Raw genomic sequence first — 19,989 nt, 5'->3', positions numbered from 1 at the left:
CCTCTTTTTTCTATTCCACTTTGGTATGGAAATGCATGTTTTATTTCTTAAGTTCAGAATAAAGAGGACAAAAAGGAAAGAAACTAAAGTCAGCCCTCTCTTTGCTTCTCCAAAGTAGACTGTCCTCCTCAACAAATCCAAGGAGTTCTGTAGTTTCTCTAGATTTATTCCACTATTGGAGGATTCAAGGTATGTTGCCTTTACCCAAGTTCAACCCCAAAAGCCTAGAGTGAATTCCCTTTTAGAATTTTTACAAAACCCACTCAAGGAATCGTTGGCGTGGGACTCTTCTTTCTACCTAACTTGGCTCTTAAATCACCTGTGCCATCATGGAGCTCCAGTATATACTTTCTTGGGCGCCCTTTCTTTTTTTTCCCTTAATATGACTTAACTCTAGACTTCAGTCAGCTGCTTCCTTTTGAGGTTAGAAGGAGAAGAGTGAAAATAGAAAAAGAGTGGGTCATCCACACACCCCTAAGAAAACTAAACCAGCCTCTAGTTGGGCTTTTCCAAGGTGTGGAGTCCACTCACCCACACCCACACACACACACACACACACACACACACTCCCTCTCCCCTCCCAAGAGGAGGTGTCCAGGCTATACCTGCAGCTCCAGGGAAGTCTGCTTGACCTTCAGTTCCAGCTCTCTGCAACTTTCAAGCAGGGCCTCCTTCTCTGATTTAAGCTTTTCATTCTCTTCTATTAGCTTCTGGTCCTGCTTGATTTTTTCCAGGCTGACATTTGATCCCAAATTAAAATCACCAACAGCTAACCTATCCCTGTTAAAAAAGAGTAAGAAACAGTAAAGTAAAAGGAAATTCACCTCAGTTTTAAAACCCAGCAACCTGAGATGAGGAACCCAAAACACCTTTGACATTGCCCATGATAACACTTGTGACCACATCCAGGTAAGCTGGGTGACTGACCCATGCTGAACATTAACTAGTGTGCAACATACAGACATCTGGGGAGAAAAGGCTAAAACTCCTACTTAAAAAGAACAACACAAAGAAGCAGGAGCAGCTTCCTCTCATTCCTACCCAAAAAGTATATACAGGAATCTCACAGTAACACAACAGAAAGTAGTTCTGCCCTATACTCCTCCACCACTGGAATTGGGGACCAAAGGCCCTCACTATCAGGCTGTCTCCATGTAAAGGTGGCAAACTCTGGCCCGAGTCTCCAGGAGAACACCCTACGCTGAGGTACCAACCTAAGCCAGGCTTTCTGCTTCAAAGTAAGTCACAATGTCATAAATACAAGCACTTGTCAAAAGTACTTCATTTCCCCACACCACACTATTAAAGGTTCAAAAACTATTCTCTATTTTTTTTCCAAGTAAAAATGGGCAAATGAGTATAAAGCATGCCTATACTTTAAAAAAAAAAAAAGAGGAAAACTCTAAGACCTTCTTTTCTACATCTGCCTTCGCAATTAAAGGTTTAGTGGTCTTTTAAAATAAATCGGAGAATTGTAAGAACCACCACCATGAAAGTGCCTTTATTCTTGGACCCTCCCATATTACTCATCACCTCTCTGATGAGGCCTTAGAGACACGTCATCACCTATTTACAGGATCGGAAATGGAAATCAAGTCTAGTGTGAGGCCAAAAAGTCAGTGGCGCTACAAGGACCAGAACCCACATGCCCTAGCTCAGGTCAGGGCCATCCCATTATGGCACATGCCTCTCCTCTGGGGGAAGCAGCTCTTAGGAAAAGCTAGTCCTTTCCCACCAAAGACTTACTTGGGGAACGTGACAAGAGTTTTTGCCTTTAGGTCAGGAACCATTCGCCCATTGAAGCGGCCCTTTGGCCTGGTGAATGCTGATGGGTTGGGTCTATGCCCCCAGAGAAGAATAGGGCTCTTGAGGTTTCCGATGCCAAGCTGCCCAGGGTCTGTTTTCCTCTCCTCAGGGGCATTACTGCTGGAAGGGAGTTTGCATTTCTCTGCATATCCTTTCTTGGCCACTTCTTCCCCAATATCCACATTACCATATTCAGCCTGAGCAACAATTGTACCATCCTGGTATGTCACTTTATGTCGCATTTTTATCTCCTTTTCAAAAATCAAGCTCCCCAAAAATGATCTGCCCTAGGAAAGACAGGAAAGAGGAGGGTTATTAAATTTCACATAAGAACACCTTCTTGGGGTCAGTCATAGAACTTGGAGCTAGAAGCAAACTGATTAGATCACCTACTGCAAACTCTTCATTTTTACACATGGACAAACTAAGGGAAGTTGAGGTGCCTCAACCAAATCCACACAGTAGAAGCAGAAGCAGGATTTGAACCCAGGTGCTCTATGGCCATCTCTAAAAGGTTACGTATGGGATTTGAAAGTGCAGAGTGGAGAATGGCAAGAACAGACTCCCAGAATTGGAGCATATTAAGAGGTGGGAACATCAAGGATCAGGTCATCTAACCCTCTCCATTTACAAAGGGGGAAGCTGAGGCCCAGAAAGGACTGGCTTGCCCAGAGTGTCACAACTAAAACGGAAGCAGTTAGGGAGCTCAAGGAAGAGAGCACTGGACATGGAATTGGGAAGCCCTGAGTTCAAATTCTGCCCTACTCAGCATGGTGCAAAACCTACTGAGCTGGCCCACCATCTCTTCAAGCCCAAGACTAACCACATAATTCCCCTTCTTAAGAAGGGCTGATTGTTCTGTGCAAGGATAGCTCCCATGCCAGCTCCTTTCTTGATCTCCCAGGTTCACACTCACCTTCATATACACTCAGACTTTGCACACAAACAGCCCCAGCATAATGTAACCTTTTTGAGGGTGGGGTTGTTACTCTGTATCCCTCGCACAATGCATTTGCACCTAGTCAACATTTAATAATCTTCATTAATTAGACTGGTCCAGGCATCACTTTCCCCAGTCCAAAGTGACTGAGGCCTAGAAGTTCAATCCTCTCCAGGTGAACAAAATGCCTAGAAGGCCTTCAATGTGCCTGTACCTGAGACTGTGCCATTTCCTCCCCAGCAGCCACTGACCCAGCCTGGATACATCTAGAGCTCTTGCCAACCCCTTCAAAATAGGGAGATATTCTCCCCCAACCCCACCCCCAGCCATGACAGTCAGCTGACTTTTTTTTTCAACAAGGAAGCTTTGCTCCCAAGGAATTTTTTAATTCTTTTAATGTTCTAGGAAGTCTTAACTTTCACCTATGACTAGAGTTCACAATTAATAATAGTTGGCACAGGTTAGATTGCCCATCTTAAGTCACCTGGTTATAGGTGGACTAATTTACACCCAGGTTCTCTGACTCTCAGTCCAGTACTCCCCCACCCCCACCCCACACCCAGAAAAACAAGTACTTCTTATTCTCCATCAACCACTAAAAGAACTTCAATGATCCTGTCATAAGATACTGGTGAAAGAATGCACAAGACCTCTTTCTCACATAAACAACTATTGAATTAGCTCAATTTCTATAAAATTCAAACAAGAAAATATAATTTCATTAGACAACTCAGTTGTCAAGAGATACATTTTAAATGCCTCATTTCTGTCACATCTAATAAAGGGTTTTTTCCCTTGATCCTACAACAATTCCAGGGGCAAAAGTTACATGAAGATCTAAGAAAGATGAAAAGATGTTAATACCTACCAGAATATAAGGAAAAACTTCTAACAATTAGAATTGTCCAAAAATGAAATGGTCTGCCTCAGGAAGCAAGAGTTTCCTCCCTTACGAGAGGCCTTTTAAAACCTAAATGATCACATTCCAGGGTTGTTACAGATTACAACTGAGGCATGGGTTAGTTAGATGATATCCAAAGTTCCTTCTAATTGTGAGATACTGTGACTACAAGTTTATCCTTTCCTAGAAAGCCAAACCTAGTACAGTTCAAAAGGGATGCTGTGCATTGGGTCATAATTTCTGCAAAGGCAGCCAGAATGTCTGCTCCTAGGCAAAGAACTCCAGACTGAAGACAGACATTCTTCCCCTTCTACTTTCTCCCCACCTTTCTCCTTCTTTTCTTCTTTTTTTTTTGTTTTTCCCTCTACTAACACTGCTTTTGCCCCCCTTTTTTCCCCTCACTGGTGGCTATATTTTAGATAGTTTATTTAGGTCCTCAAAAAGTCTTAACAGGAGAGAATTGACTTCCTTACCTCAGGTCTTTAAGTGGCAACCACTGCTGTAGCTCATGAGTTATATGCTCACCTGTACTGTCTAATTTAGAAGGGAAGCTCTTTTAAGATAGGGCCTTTATGTATGCCTCATTCTACATAACTGCTACAAGGCTAAATAGAAATCAGATATCTACAAAGAGGAGTTTGAGTCTGGCATTGCTCATTTAAGGGGGGAAAACTCAGCTAAATAACATTGTTCCATGACACTAAGGTTCAACGATGTCTCTGTCTTAGGTAGAAAAAAAGTTACTACCTACACCAGTTTCCTCATATAAAACCAATAAAAATGTGGGTAGATCATGAGTGAAGTCTCTTTCAGCTCCGAAACTGTATGCTTCTAAATATATATGGTGGGTGTAAACAGGTCTGTACTGAGTCAAGTCAGATTTTTAAAAGTACTTATAGCTGATTGTATATGGTCATTTAAGCTTACAATCAATCACATAAGAACAGCTATTTTCACCCAGATTTGACTCAATTCAGCATAGAGAAATGTTTCCTTTAATGATGACAGTGTTGAGAAGCTACTTTACACAAAACACCTGCAAGATTCTCAGAAAAAAAACCAGGTAATTACAGGTACCAGGAGGAATTTTAATTGTGTGTGTTATAATCTCAAGTTACTTTAAACTAAAAAAAAAACAAAACAAAGCAAAACACTGCTAAGTAAAATAGAATCCCAGAGCAAATAAGCAGGTAATTTCCTGTTACTGGAAAAAAGCACAACAATCATTGCAAAACAGAGAGTTGGGGGGAAGCTCAATTAGAACAAAGCTCTGAAATTACTATCCCCTTCCTTGGATTGTATCTCATTACAACAAAATCCTAAAGAAATGAATAAGTTAGAACGTAGTTAAGACACACTGCATTTGCAACTGCAGCTTGCCAGTGTAAGAGTCTGCCAATCCCCAAATTTCACTAATTCACATTCTACCAACTTGGAATTTGAGATGTTGAAGAAGATTGGCAAGTTTGCCTTTGTTCAAAGACAACTGAAAGAAATAATATAAACAAGGTTATGGAGAAAATGCTTGAAATACATCAGAGGATACATTTTTCATGGCTTTGCAAATCAGAAGAATTGATTTATATGTAGCTATACTAAACTGCAAAAATCACTTCTATATTTAAAGTATGCTCAGGACCTTTTTACAAAACAATTACATGTATTTCAAAACCTTATGATATATTCATGATATATTTGTGATATTCAATGAGCTCAATCCTAACTCTATGATTTATGCTACCAACCTCCAAAGACAGAAGGGATGGACTCGAAGTACAGACTGAAACATCCACTCCCCCCATTTTTATAAACTTTGATACAGCTAATGGAGGAATGTGACTTGCTTCACTGTACATGTTTCTAATGGGCTTTGTTTTTCTTATATTCTCAAATGGGAGGACAGAAAGAATGTGAACCTTAAAGTAAAATAAAATTGAATTTTAAAAAATAACTTTGACTCAGCAAACAAACTTTAGGGAGTTGCCAAATGGTCTTGCTCAATGTCACAAAGCTGGAAGCAGTTGAGAGAAGAAATCAGAAGCAAGTCTTCCAACTCCAAACCAGCACTATCTACTACACCACCCTTCACAGTGTGCCTTCCTCTATGTTTTTGATCAACTTGAATAAGGATGCCGAGTTAATGGATAGAGTTTTGCTTCTGAAGACCTCCTAGACATTGCAAACTATTGCTACCTGGTACTTTAATATCATATTTAATATCACATATAAATTAGTTTATAATTCAGACTAACCTTCCTCCCAGCCTAAATTAGTGGGATTTAATATATTTTTATTTCACTGAGATTTACCCAAGATCCCCCATGTCCCTTTTCCAAGGAAAGGGTCTCAATATCTAAAGTTCATTCCCTCAATTACATTCAATCTTAAAAAGTGAGGATTACTTGCCTGGTCAAACTGAGTAACTTCTTGTCCAGAGGGAATTTGTAGTCCCCAGAGCCTGTATTTTTTGGCTACATCAGGAAACTGTAGATTCAAAGGAATCTCAACAATTTCAGAGCGATTTAGAATCTCTGTATTTCCATAGTCAATGTACCTCACCAGACACTGTGAGAGAAAAACACAAAGGAACAATAGAAACAGCAGGGCCAAAATCCAAGCAGTTTAGCTCCTGTCCCAAGAGAAAAACCAGCTTGTTACTTAGATACATAGTTATGTTTCCATTCCATCAACTACCTGTGAGCTTCATAATAAATCACATGTGCCGTATTCTCTCAAAACTGTCAATCATTTACTAAGCACGTACTGTAGGCCAGGCACCAAACACTTTTAGAAACGAAGCTAAGATTGCTAAGAAGCTCTGCTATAACTTCAAAATAAATGAAACCCAAGGCCCAAGGAATAAGTAACACTTCAGACAATATTTGTTTGACTTTTAAATGCAATTTTAAAAATTTGGCATCTTTTAAAAAGATAATGCAGGATTACATTTCAACAATCTACCTCCTACTTCGGATGTCAAGTGGCCATAATAATTCTGCATTCTTTACCTCAAGGTGGGAGCAAGTGTGTCACTCTAAAGGCAGAAGGAAAGTGGAAAGGAAATGCCATCAATATTTATTAAACATGTACCTCATGCACAATACTGAGCTAGATGCTAGGGATACAAAGACAAAAAAAAATTCACCATCTTGCCTTCAAGCAGCAAACAGTCTACTGTGGGTAAACAAGAAAGTATGAAGCATAGACAGAGTAATCCCAAGAGTAAGAGAGTATGGTGGCCAGGAAGAGGAGGAAGAGATCATGAAGGCCTCAGCTTGAAGGTGGCACCTTAGTTATGCCTTCAAAGAAGCTCCAGATTCTAAACGATGCGAGGAGGAAGGAAGCCTACTCCCAATACAAAAGACCACTTATGCCAAAGACAAAGAAGCTGCATGAAGAGGGCCAGAAGGCCAACTTGACTAGAACAGAGAAGGAATATGAAATATAACTGGAAAGGTGGCTGGGAGCCATACTACAAACAGAGGAGTCTAAATTTTGCGCTAGGGGTAAGTGAAAGCCAATGAAGATTCCTGAGTAAGGGAATGACATCGTCAAAGTCATACTTTAGGAATACTTATTGGTCAGCTGTGTAGAGGTTGTCTGTGGCAAACTGGATGGAAGTAGGGAGCCAAATTAGGAAGCTATCGGGATAGCCTAGACAAGAGAGAAGGGCCTGAAGTAACTATAAATGTAAAGAAGGATATGCATAAAAGTTGTTGGGGAGGAAGACTGACAAAATTTGCAACTGACAGACTAAAGAGGATATGGGGGGGGGGGCGGAATCAAGATGGCGGCTGGAAAGCAGGGACTAGCGTGAGCTCCCCACCGAGTCCCTCCAAAAACCTATAAAAATGGCTCTGAACCAATTCTAGAACTGCAAAACCCACAAAACAGCAGAGGAAAGCAGGGGTCCAGAACAGCCTGGATGGTCTCTGGGTGAGGGCTATCCTGCACGGAGCTAGGAGCGGAGCAGAGTCCAGCGTGACTGGCGAGGACCAACCAGAGCAGGAGCTGGGCACAGCAGGCCCTAGCGGCCCTGAATCAGTGAGCTGCAGCAGTTACCAGACTTCTCAACCCACAAACACCAAAGACAGTGGAGAAGGTTAGTGGGAAAAGCTGCGGGAGTGGAAGGAGTTCACGGTTTGGCTACCGCCCCGGGGCAGCAGAGGTGGGGCAGCTACAGAAGTTCAGCTGCAGTTGCTTCTGGCCCCAGGCCCACCTGGTGGGAGGAATTAAGTGGCGGATCAGAGCAGGAGCGCACAGCCTGCTGAAGATCTAAGCCCAGTCCGGGTTGGGGGTTCTTGGGGAAGGAGGAGTGCTGGTGTGGCAGAGCTGGCGCAACCCCCTCCAAAGATGGAACATAGTTCTCTAAACTCTACAAGCAGTCATACCCCACTGAAAAACTCAAGGGTCAAGTTAGTTGGCTGGGAATACGGCCAGGCAGTGAAAACGAACCCAGATTCAGTCTCAGACTTTGGATTCTTTCTTTGGTGACAAAGAAGACCAAAACATACAGCCTAAAGAAGTCAACAAAGTGCAAGAGCCTACACCAAAAGCCTCCAAGAAAAACATGAACTGCTCCCAGGCCATGGAAGAGCTCAAAAAGGATTTGGAAAAGCAAGTTAGAGAAGTAGAGGAAAAATTGGGAAAAGAAATGAGAAGGATGTGAGAAAACCATGAAAAACAAGTCAATGACTTGCTAAAGGAGACCCAAAAAAATACTGAAAAATATACTGAAGAAAACAACACCTTAAAAAATAGACTAACTTAAATGGCAAAAGAGCTCCAAAAAGCCAGTGAGGAGAAGAATGCCTTGAAAGTCAGAATTAGCCAAATGGAAAAGGAGGTCCAAAAGACCACTGAAGAAAATACTACCTTAAAAATTAGATTGGAGCAAGTGGAAGCTAGTGACTTTATGAGAAATCAAGATATTATAAAACAGAACCAAAGGCATGAAAAAATGGGAGACAATGTGAAATATCTCATTGGAAAAACTGCTGACCTGGAAAATAGATCCAGGAGAGATAATTTAAAAATTATTGGACTACCTGAAAGCCATGATCAAAAAAAGAGCCTAGATATCATCTTTCAAGAAATTATTAAGGAGAACTGCCCTGATATTCTAGAGCCACAGGGCAAAATAGAAATTGAAAGAATCCATCGATCGCCTCCTCAAATAGATCCCCAAAAGAAATCTCCTAGGAATATTGTCACCAAATTCCAGAGCTCCCCCATTCAAGGAGAAAATACTGCAAGCAGCCAGAAAGAAACAATTTGAGTATTGTGGAAACACAATCAGAATAACAACCCAAGATCTGGCAGCTTCTACATTAAGAGATCGAAGGGCTTGGAATACGATATTCCGGAGGTTAATGGAGTTAGGATTAAAACCAAGAATCACCTACCCAGCAAAGCTGAGTATCATGCTCCAAGGCAAAATACGGATTTTAAATAAAATAGAGGACTTTCAAGCTTTCTCAGTGAAAAGACCAGAGCTGAATAGAAAATCTGACTTTCAAACACAAGAATCAAGAGAAGCATGAAAAAGTAATCAAGAAAAAGAACAAGAAAAAGGAATTGCAAGGGACTTACTAAAGTTGAACTGTTTTGTTTACATTCCTACATGGAAAGATGACATGTATGATTCATGAGACCTCAGTATTAGGGTAGCTGAAGGGAATATGCATATATACATATATATATATATATATATATGTTTATGTATATATAAGTGAATGTGTATGTATGTATATATGTATGTGTGTGTATGTATATATATGTGTGTGTGTGTGTGTGTATATAGATATATATATATATATATATATATATATATATATATATATATATAAAAGAGAGAGAGAGTGGACACAGGGTGAGTTGAAGATAAAGGGAAAATATCTAAAAGAAATAAAATCAAATTAAGGGATGAGAGAGGAATATATTGAGAGAAGGAGATAGGGAGTGGATGAATGGGGTGGATTATCTCGCATAAAGCAGTTCTGTGGGAGGAGAGGAATGAGTGAATCTTGCTGTCATCAGATTTGGCCTGAGGAGGGAATACCATACATACTCAATTGGTATCTTACCCCACAGGAAAGAAGAGGGAAGAAGATTAAAAAAAAAAAAGGGGGGGGTATGATGGAGGGGAGGGCAGATGGGGATGGAGGTAATCAAAAACAAACACTTTCAAAAGGGAACAGGGTCAAGGGAGAAAATTCAATAAAGGGGGACGGGTTGGGAAGGAGCAAAATATAGTTAGTCTTTCACAACATGAGTATTGTGGAAGGGTTATACATAATGATACACATGTGGCCTATGTTGATTTGCTTGACTTCTTAGGGAGGGTGGGTGGGAAGGGAAGAGGGGAGAGAATTTGGAACTCAAAGTTTTAAAAACAGATGTTCAAAAACCAAAAAAAAAAAAAAAGTTTTTGCATGCAACTAGAAAATAAGATACACAGGCAATGGGGCGTAGAAACTTATCTTGCCCTACAAGAAAGGAAGGGAAAAGGGGATGGGAGGGGAGTGGGGTGACAGAAGGGAGGGCTGACTGGGGAACAGGGCAACCAGAATATATGCCATCTTGGAGTGGGGGGGAGGGTAGAAATGGGGAGAAAATTTGTAATTCACTCTTGTGAAAATCAATGCTGAAAACTAAATATATTAAATAAATTTTAAAAAAAAGTCAAAAGTTAGGTGGAGACAACATCAAAGTCACAAACCTTGGTGACTAGAAATATAAGGATGCCCTTGACAAAAATAGGGAAACTTAGGAGGAAAGAGGAGGAAGAAATAAGCATTTGTTTAATGTTAAGTCATTTTTCAGTCATATCCAACTTTATGACCCCATTTGGGGTTTTCTTGGTAAAGATGATGGAGTGGTTTGCCATTTCCTTTTCCAGCTCATTTTACAGATGAGAAAACTGAGGCATTAAGTGACTTGCCCAGGGTCACCCAGCTAATAAGTGTCTGAGGCTGGATTTGAACTCACAGAAATGAGTCTTCCTAACTCCAGACTCCATGCAGTGTCAGCTAGTGTCATTAAGTACCTATTAACTATCCACTCCGTTAAATGCTTTACAGATCTTAACTCATTTGATCACCCTTCAATGTACCTTACCAGAAACTGTGACAGAAACATAAAGAAACAATATAAACAAGAGAGCCAAAATCCAAATAATGTAGCTCCAGTTACAAAACAAAAAAAAAAAGGGAAAAAAGGTAGGATGGCTATGAGGGTACACAGGAATTCCATTCTGGAATATGCTATATTTTAGATGTTGCAGGAAGACTTATCCAGCATATCCAACTCTAGGTCTGGAGAGATAAGGGCCTAATCTTGAGATCTGGGAGTCATCTGCATAAAGCCAATATTTGAAACTCAAAGGAACTAATGAGCGAACCAAAAGAAAGAATACCAGTGGAATGGAGACAGAACACCACAAATATTTATGGCCAAAGACAGAGATGATTAACTAACACAGGATACCAAGAAAGAATGGGCACGTAGGCAGGAAGAGGATCAAGAGATGGCAGGGTCACACAAGTCAAGGGAGGACAGAGCAGCTCCAAGGAAGAGGTCAATATTATAGAATGCTACAAAGATATTACACAGAACGAGGAAAGGGGTTGACGGAGGGAACAGAAATAGGAAGGGCAATATTTCCCTCCTAGCCCCAATTATGACCGGTTACACTCTGTAACTGGATTCATATGTAATTCTGCACAGCTTTCTCCTGTCTCCAGAAACTTGGCTATATCACTCATATTTCAAAATACAGCCATACTTTCTTTAAATGCTGTAAAAGCCAATTCCACAAGCTTATTATGTGAACTGACTACTTTCAATGTTTTTCTTCACCACCTATAAAGGCACTAAGCTCTGAGAAACCCGCAACATGGAAACCAAAGGAGAAAACTACTCAAAAAGCCACAAAGCATTAATCAGTAAATGGTAAAGGACCATGCCTAAAGACAGTATGATTATCATTCTACCAATTAAAGCCAGGTATTTAAGGCCCACCACCAGCTGGTTCTATCCTCCTTCTAACCTCAATTCCCACATTACAGTTGAGCCAAAGCGGATGACTAGCTGTGCCCTGAATGCAGCAAGGAAAGTGCCAGGCATTCACAGCCCCCCAAGCTCCAGATGCACCCCCCTCCCTTCTGTTCCTCAGGAAGCTTCTCTTCCTTCACTGCTCAGTTTAGGCTTGGCTCCAGGAAACCTTTCCCCCCACCCCCAACTGCTGTTAATGTTCTTTTGCTCCCCAAATTACCTTGCATTTACTTACCTGTGTGTGCTTTCTATGTCCCTAAATAATGCAAGCGCTTCGAGGGCAGGGCCTTTATGTTCCTGGTGTTCATTTCATCAAGGTTTGCTAAACTGGCTCCTGTTAGCCAGAGGGCCTCTTTCTACTGGCTAAATAGGAGGGAGGGACAAAGGACCTCAAAGGGATCTAGTCTTAATTCCCTCGTTTTAGAGAAGATGAGCAAATTAAGGCCCAGAGAGTTTCAATGCTAGGCTCAAGATCATACACCTTCTGTCTCTTTTCATTAACCATCTACATCTAAGAGACACGAAGTGACCATCTATTTCTACTGGGTAACTTCAGAAATTCAAACACAGAGACATTCTCAAATGTACAGACTGCCCCCACCCCTGACTGATTCTAAAGTTAATAACTACTGATGATACTCAAAACCATTTCTGTTTTGCATCCCAGAGTTCACAGTTCATATGTCATCAAAGCAAAAGAGTGAACCCTTTGTGTCCTGCCTTTTCATCGCTGACGACTTTCTGCACTTTACATCTGTACCAACACTTATCTTCAGAAAACAACCCAGCATAAATCTGCAAAAGAGAAAAATGAAGCAAGATTATCCATCTACAAGCATTAAATGATGTTGGGAAGACAGAGCTTAAAAAGGAAAAAAGTCCCATTTTCTTTTTTTTTTTTTTTTGTGAGACCATTTATTTACAAAGGAGTTTCAAAACGTTTCATCCTTTGCAGCTATGATCTAGCCTGCGGCAAAACGGCCGTCTTTACGACCTGGGCATTGGCAAAAAATGACAAGAAACCGGAACTCCACCTGATTTTTACATATGGGGGGATTTTAACACAAGGGGATACCAGGGAAGCAAAGGTCACACATCCAGAAGACGTGCAGTCTCAGCCTTCATCTCAGGGTTGTGATGACTGACCTCTGTCTGGGCAGGACTCAGCCCCAGAGCTCCTGAAATCCAAGGCAATCCAACTGGGCCACTGGGTGATCTGGGCTCAGAGGACTGGGATCTGAACCCCGAATCTGCCATCTGGATAACCTTTCCCTCTCTGAGTCTCAATGACCTCCATGCCTGGAACGCTTTCCCCACCGACCTCCTTCAAGCCACACCTAAAACCTCAAGTCCCAACACAAGAGCTCTGTCCTGAACCCCCTTAACGCCAATGCCTCCCCTCTACTGTATCGTTTATGCAGTTTTTTACACGTTATCTCCTCCATTAGACTGTGAGCTCCTGGAAGATATGAGTTATTTTTGTCTTTCTTTGTATCCCAGCCCTTAGGCCAGTGCCTAGCATTAATAAACACTTATTCATTTGAAGGGATGGCATCAGATGGCCTCCAAGGTATTTCCTAGCTCCCAATTTGATGTTCCTGTCCCTTTTTATGGCTATCCAACCATCCCATTTATTTCAGACCCCACACCTGCAAAACTTCCTGTGACCATGGGAAAATCACTTGACCTTTTGGGGCCTGTTTCCTCATCTTGAGAAAATGAGGGGGTTGGGCTGGATGACCTCGAGGTCCCTTTGGGCTTGAAACATCCCATCCTGTGGTTTTAGAATCATCCCTGGCTACTCTCCAATCAGACTCCTGAGCTCAGTCTCTCCTCCCTGTCTGTCAGTGAGTGAATCACTCCCAAAAGCAAACACATTTTAATATAAACCAGAGCTAGATCTCATTCTGAGGGCCCACTGGCTCTCACGGCCAAAGGTCATCACCAAATGTGTCTCTAGTGAAAAGAGGAAATGATGGCAGCCTCAGTGGACTGTGACTCCCCTCCTCCCCATGAGCAAAGATAAGAGACAAGAAGGACATGCTCGTTCAGGCCTCGTGAAGCCAGGTGAGATGGGGCTCGGCCCTCTGAGGTATGTCCAGAGGGGTCCCTGAGTTGTAAGAGCAGATCTTAAAGACCAGTGAATTCAGAGAGGGCAGCAAGGAGATCCCTCCCAGACCAATGCCATCCTTCCCCATTCAACACCTGTAATGGAGATGCTGTTTAAACTTTAAATAACTTTTCACCCGAAGGGAGCTCTGGCCTATGACTATATTGGAGCCAGCTGAGTTTTCAGCTCCCTGGGAGTGAGAGAGGACTTTGCGGGGAGCTCAGTCACTCTCTGGCTGGTGAAAGCAGGACACAGAAAATCAAGGTCCTTCCAGGTCCATCACCTTGGATGGCTGGAGACTTGGTAGACCCTGCATGAGCACTGACACCTATGAGCATCCCCCAGAGCAGGACTCCAGGGACCCAGAGAGGCTCTGTTGGCCTGCCGAAGGAGTCAAGGCCAGGCTGCCTGCCTTGAGCCCCTGTAGGGCATTTACACTTCTAGCTGGGCCTCTTGGATGGTTCAGGTTCTGAGGTTGGCCTCAGTGTTCTTCTGGGGTGTGTTGCTGTCACTCAGTAGCACTCCTTGTGTGAGACAGAGCACCCTGCTCGAGGCAGGAAAGGTTTAGCACTGCCTACTCCAGGAGCCAAACCGATGAGGGACCGATGGCACCGAGTTAGTGGGTCAATGCTCAGCGGAAGGGGACTGCTTTCCCTCGGCTGCCGGCGGCTGCTCTGAAGGCAGGATGGTTTCCAACTGAAAGGACATGAAGGTGCTCTTCTTAAGCTTTTTTAAGGGACTGTCTGTGAAGCCTCGGTCCTCCACACTGAAGGCCAGGGCTGTGAGGCGCCCAGCTTTCCTCTTCATGTTCCTCCTGGAGCCCGAGGCAGCCGTGTTATCAATCACGAGCTTCCTCACAGCCCCCTGCTGCTCTTGGACAGCAGCTGTGAAAGGAGGGAGGCCGTCGGTTTTCATGGAGCCAGATCCCTCCTCCTTTGGGTCCTTCACAGAATCATTCTCAGAAGACAAGCAGACTCAGCGATTAAACATGAGGAAGAATGGTGTGTGTTTGGTGACGGAGCTGACGGTCGTGCGGAAACTGAACACCACAGGGTCCAGATGCTCGTCCCAGTCGTGCTGCTTCTCCTTCACCATGCTCTGGAGGGCGGCCTTCAGCAGCTCGGTGGTCGCCTCGTCCAGGCCCATGGGATCGGGGGCAGCAGACGGCATTAGGGTTTGGGAGATGCTCCAGTGTTCTCCCAGGTGCCGGCTCACCTCTTCACAGAAGGCCCAGCTCTGACTGGAGTAGATATTTTTGGAGGCACCAAATCTGTAGAAGAGACTGGCCAGGGCCTTAGCCACCGAGAGGGCATCCTTCTTCCGCACTGGGATGGCTTCAATCCACTTGGTGAAGTAATCTGTCACTATCAGGACATGTGTGTTGGCTCGGGCTGTCTCTGGGAATGGTCCTTGGAGCTCCATGCTGAGGATCTCCCAGGGGGCCTCTGCCTTCACTGGCCTCACCTTCCTGACCATGTTCTTGGCATGCTCGGCATTCTGGCACGTCTGGCACATCCTGATCCAGTCTACCACATCCTTGACGATCCCCAGCCAGTAGTAACGACTCTGGATACGATGCACTGTCTTCTTTTGGCCCAGGTGGTGGCCAACCTCAGTGAAGTGGCTCTCTAAGAACACCTGGCCGTCTCTCAGGGTCCACCACCACCTCCCTCTTCTCCTCTTTCTTTGGTCCCACATAATACAGGCGGCCCCCCTCAAGCACAAACTTCTGCGTGTAGCGCTTGAGGTTCTTGCGCTTGATGGAGCCGAAGGCGGGAGGGAAGGCGCCCTCGGCCAGCAGGCGCCGGATGTCGGCGAACTTGTTCCCGCCGGGGCCCGGGCCGGGCGTGGTGGCCGCCGCCGGCGCCGTTTCCTCCTCCTCCTCGGGCCCCCGTGGCGGCCCCGCGGCCCCGTCCATGGCTGCGGCAGCAGCCGCCGCGGGGGCAGCCCGCAAAAGGCCCCATTTTCAAGAGTCAGAATGAACATGAACACAAACGGAGAGTCTCCAAAGTCTCAGTGCTGTTTCAAACTTAAAAGGCACTTAGACTTTTGGGATACCATGTATAGAATATTGTTTATTCAGCAGCTTTAGATAAAACAGGCTATATTAGGCAGAATAACAGTTGAGGCACAAATGGTTATAGTCTATTTTTTAACCCAGAAGATGTCATCAAGTCTAATTATGGAACTTGGGTTATAGCCAAGAAAGACTTACATACTTCACTAATGTATTAGTTTGTGCACAGCAAATCTTGTTAAGACCCTTAAAGTCTAGCAGTTTGTATCCTTTAGCTAGCTCTTTCATGCTCTGAACATTTTCATTAAATTATATGCTTTTAAGCTGTAAAGGGGAAAAAAACCACTGTAGGATAAATTTACCCTTTTGGATACGTGAGGTAAAGTGGTTATCTCTCTCTTTTTATTGTACTGATAAAATCAAGTGAATCGGACCTCTGGGAGACTTTCCCTGTCCCCTAGATGGTTCTCTGGGTCACAGTCAGAGATATGCTCCCTATTATGGGTAAAAATACCAAGGAGTAGCTCTGTGGCCTGAATTTGCTAGGACTACCACAAGTAGCCAGTCATCCACACAAAGAAGGAATCAGACTGGCAACACAAAACATGCAGGGAAAACAAAAGAATTCGGAGAGAATTCAGAGACACACTTGTTGTTGTCTCCAACATTTTCCTGACTTACCTCCACTACTGGGGATCAGGGATCCAAGATACACAGCACTTTCCTCTGTCCATCATGCTCTTGGCATCTGACCTCCCTCCACTACACTCTCAAGGTCCTTATACGAGGACCAAGTTTTATCTGAAATCTCTAAGTCCCACTTTCCTCTAACAAGCTGATCTGTACACCGAGGGAATCATGTTTTACTAACTGGACCACCCAGAAGGGAGAGAATGAGAGTGTTAATCAAGGATCCAAGAAGACAACATATTCATAAAAAATCCTTAACAGCTAGATCACAAAAAGGTGAAGTCTGCCCTCCTTTAATGAATTTGAATGAAATTAATTTGGATGTTTCAAAGCAGGAAAAAAAATCCAATTTAATTTAAATATTTATTAAGCGCCTACTATTTGTGAGGTAAAAGCGTGGTTGGACCTTCACATATATGAAGAGGCGTAGGACAAAGTGAGATATAAGGTGCTTTGGAGCCAGTCAAAGGCCTTAAATACCAAACTGAGGTGTTTGCATTTTATCCTAAAGGCAACAAGGAGCCTGGGAAGGGTTTTTAGCAAGAGTTACATGGTCAGACCTGTGCCTCAACAGATTTTAACGGTGGTCTGAAGCCTGAATCAGAGGCCAGGAAGACCAATCAATTAGGAGGCTATCACAATAGTCAGATCTTGTGGCGATGAGGACCTTGGCAGAGGAAATGAAAAAACAGTCACCATAAGCCCTCCCAGGCAAACATCTCAGTTTGGTATTTAAGGCCTCTGATTGGCTGGCTCCAAACTACCTTATATTTCACTTCATCCTACATATGTGAAGGTCCAACCAAAATGGACCACTTATTAAGTGGGTACTTAATAAATGTTTAAGTTAAACTGGATTTTTTTTCTGCTTTGAGAACATCCAAATTAGTTGGTTACAGGGCATATGGCCCTGGTCAAGAAGCCAGACTTGGATCCCTCCTTACATAACTTCAGAGTGGGTGAAGTCTGAGTTTGGGAAAGCACCCCTGTGGTTTCTTGTTTGTTTTCACTGGGCATGGCCATGAAGCTACATTTAATCAACTTAAAATTCACTTCGTTTTCACTCACTTAAACATATAGGCTGCTCTCTGCATTGCTAAAGGGGAATACTCATATTACTGAGATCAGATCCAGCCAAGCACATACATGCTAAGAGTTCCTAGTCATATCATGCCTTCCTTTAGGATATTCTAAATCATATCCTCTCCTTTGAGCATTTATACTGTGACTTCTAGAGCTGTGTAAATTTATTAGAATTGCAGTTCATACAGGGTCTAATCACACATTTCTTACCAAATATCAAAAATGTACTATACACTCCAGAAATTAAGAAAACATGATCTCAAATTGAGACAAAAAGAGGAAAAACAAGAGTAAAAGAATGAATAGCATGATTACACCAAAGAATGGCTCACCTTGTTGAGGTCGGGATTCCCAAAAACTGAATTGGACTGGGGGCAAACTTCAGCCAGAGCACTGCCTATCTTCACAATATCGTGATTTCTACTGATGCTCTAAGTAAGGAAAAATGGCACGGAATTAAAGCAAAGGGGCGAAAGCAAGAGATAAATGTGTTAACTATAATCCAACAGGTTTGCATTAATTACAGTTTTATCTTCTGCCACATTAAGTACTATGGCAACTATTAAACTATTTTTGTCTAGAATCTACAATTTCATTTGCATGGATATTGCCCACACTGCCACAGATTGCTTCTACAACTCTGTAAATGGTATCCATGATTTTCTGTGGCCAAAAAATTCTATCCCCCTGTAGGGAACCTAGTGACCAGCCCCTCTGAATTGAGTTAGTCTAGCCCTCAGATCACAAGTGGTTAGCTGCCTGGCCCACATTTTAAGCCTTTGCTTTGGGATAAGCCCTGCTAGGCCCTGTATTCCTTGCACCTCAACTCTGAGAAACAAGATTATCTCCATGCCACAGTGAGGCATGGCAAGGAGACCATAACCAAAAACAAAACAACACAAAAACAACCATACCAAAAACAAAAAACAAAAACAGACTTGGGGGTTTTAAATAACAGACCAGATTTCTTCACAGTGATGAGAAGAAGTTTCTCCACCTTCCACCCCTCAACAGCACATTCCATAGGGTGTGGATGAAAAGACTATTTCTTGGAAATTCCTCAAGTCACATGGGATTCAAAGCCATTAGAGTCCTATTCATTAAGCTCCTCAAAGACATTAATTTTAGGATAAAATTCTACGGGATTAAGAAATCCCCTCTCTGCCTCCTGGGGATGCCTGGAATCCAATCCCACTGTTTAAAAAAAAAACCCACTAGTAGAGTTGTACATTCCTTGAGGCTCAGCAATTCCAAATTCCAAATCCCATCAGTTCCAAACCAACAGGGAAGTCAAAGCTTCTAGTCCAGCTAACACTAACAAAAATCCCCTGTACAACATCTTCAACAAATGGCCATCCAGCCTTTGCTTGAGGATAAGGAGATACTCACTCCATTCCATTGCACTTTGAAATATTCCCTTACTTCGGGCATAAATTGCTTTCTTTGCACCATCCATATATTATTCCTAGTTATCTTTAGAGAACTCTAGAGGTGATCCTGGGTTCTACCAAGTTGCAGAGGCAATCTATGGCAGTTCATAGTAATAAACTCATCAGAACGAGTCTAACCTCTTTTATTTGTGACAAACTATCAGATACTTAAAGACAGCTACCATGTCCTAACCCTTCCTCCCCCAAATCTTCTATTCTCCAGGCTAAACATCTCTAGTTTCTTCAACCAATCATTATATGGCATGAATGCAAGGCCTTTCAAAATGGCATCCAGAATCAAATCAGAACATTTCTGATGTGGTCTGAATGGGTACAATATAACTGGAATAGCTCCTCTGTGGTCCCAGACACAATGAACCAAAGAATGCATTCACTTCCTAGGCTGCCAAATCATACTACTAACTCATACTATGAGTTTAGGGTCCACTAAAACCTCCAAATCTTTCTCAAACTCCTATCTAGCCATGATTCCCCCACGCCTACTTGTGATTATGAAGCCTGTTTTTTTAGTCTAAACATAAGATTTTATGTTTTTCCCTTCCCTAAATTTCATCTCCTAAGAATCTACAGTGCCTTTTTCATGTACTTTAACTAGGTGCACTGTGGTATCCAAATCAGAGGCTACTATATACCATATGTCTTTAACACTGCTCTATCAAAAAAAGGTTGGTGGCTGAAGATGAGTGACCCCCATATTTTTGTTTACACAAAATAAGCCTTCAACACCCAAACAGTATTTTTACCTGTGCCCAAAATGTGACTGCATCTTCTACATGACTTCCAACCACATCCTCAACTGAAACCAGAATGACAGGAAAAAATAAGAAGAGATTCAACATTAACTTGCTCTTAAACACAAGAATTTGTATTATCAGTACCTTTATTATAGGTTACGTCTTCATCCATGTCGACAGCCCCTGAAAAACTGAAATTATT

The 19,989-nt window shown here is 42.7% G+C and overlaps 1 protein-coding gene across 2 annotated transcripts in view; it reads right to left on the bottom strand.

The window, feature by feature from the left end:
- Window positions 1-19,989, bottom strand: part of STK31 (serine/threonine kinase 31) — a 73,089-nt gene extending 53,100 nt beyond the window's left edge. Inside the window, exons 1-7 of one of the 2 annotated variants that reach the window (XM_036762160.1) lie at window positions 19,932-19,989; window positions 19,797-19,849; window positions 17,935-18,033; window positions 12,423-12,497; window positions 6,054-6,212; window positions 1,747-2,093; window positions 606-780 (exon numbers count right to left, since the gene is read on the bottom strand). In XM_036762160.1, the coding sequence (XP_036618055.1) occupies window positions 606-780; window positions 1,747-2,093; window positions 6,054-6,212; window positions 12,423-12,497; window positions 17,935-18,033; window positions 19,797-19,849; window positions 19,932-19,959 (936 nt within the window). In that variant the 5' untranslated portion in view covers window positions 19,960-19,989. The remainder of the gene's footprint in view (window positions 1-605; window positions 781-1,746; window positions 2,094-6,053; window positions 6,213-12,422; window positions 12,498-17,934; window positions 18,034-19,796; window positions 19,850-19,931) is intronic. The other variant, XM_036762161.1, reaches the window with a different exon arrangement.

This window comes from Trichosurus vulpecula, chromosome 5 (genome assembly GCF_011100635.1).
Source record: "Trichosurus vulpecula isolate mTriVul1 chromosome 5, mTriVul1.pri, whole genome shotgun sequence".
Lineage (NCBI taxonomy): Eukaryota > Metazoa > Chordata > Mammalia > Diprotodontia > Phalangeridae > Trichosurus > Trichosurus vulpecula.
The sequence above is the reverse complement of the archived record's forward strand: the minus strand, read 5'-3'. Positions and strand labels throughout refer to the sequence as shown.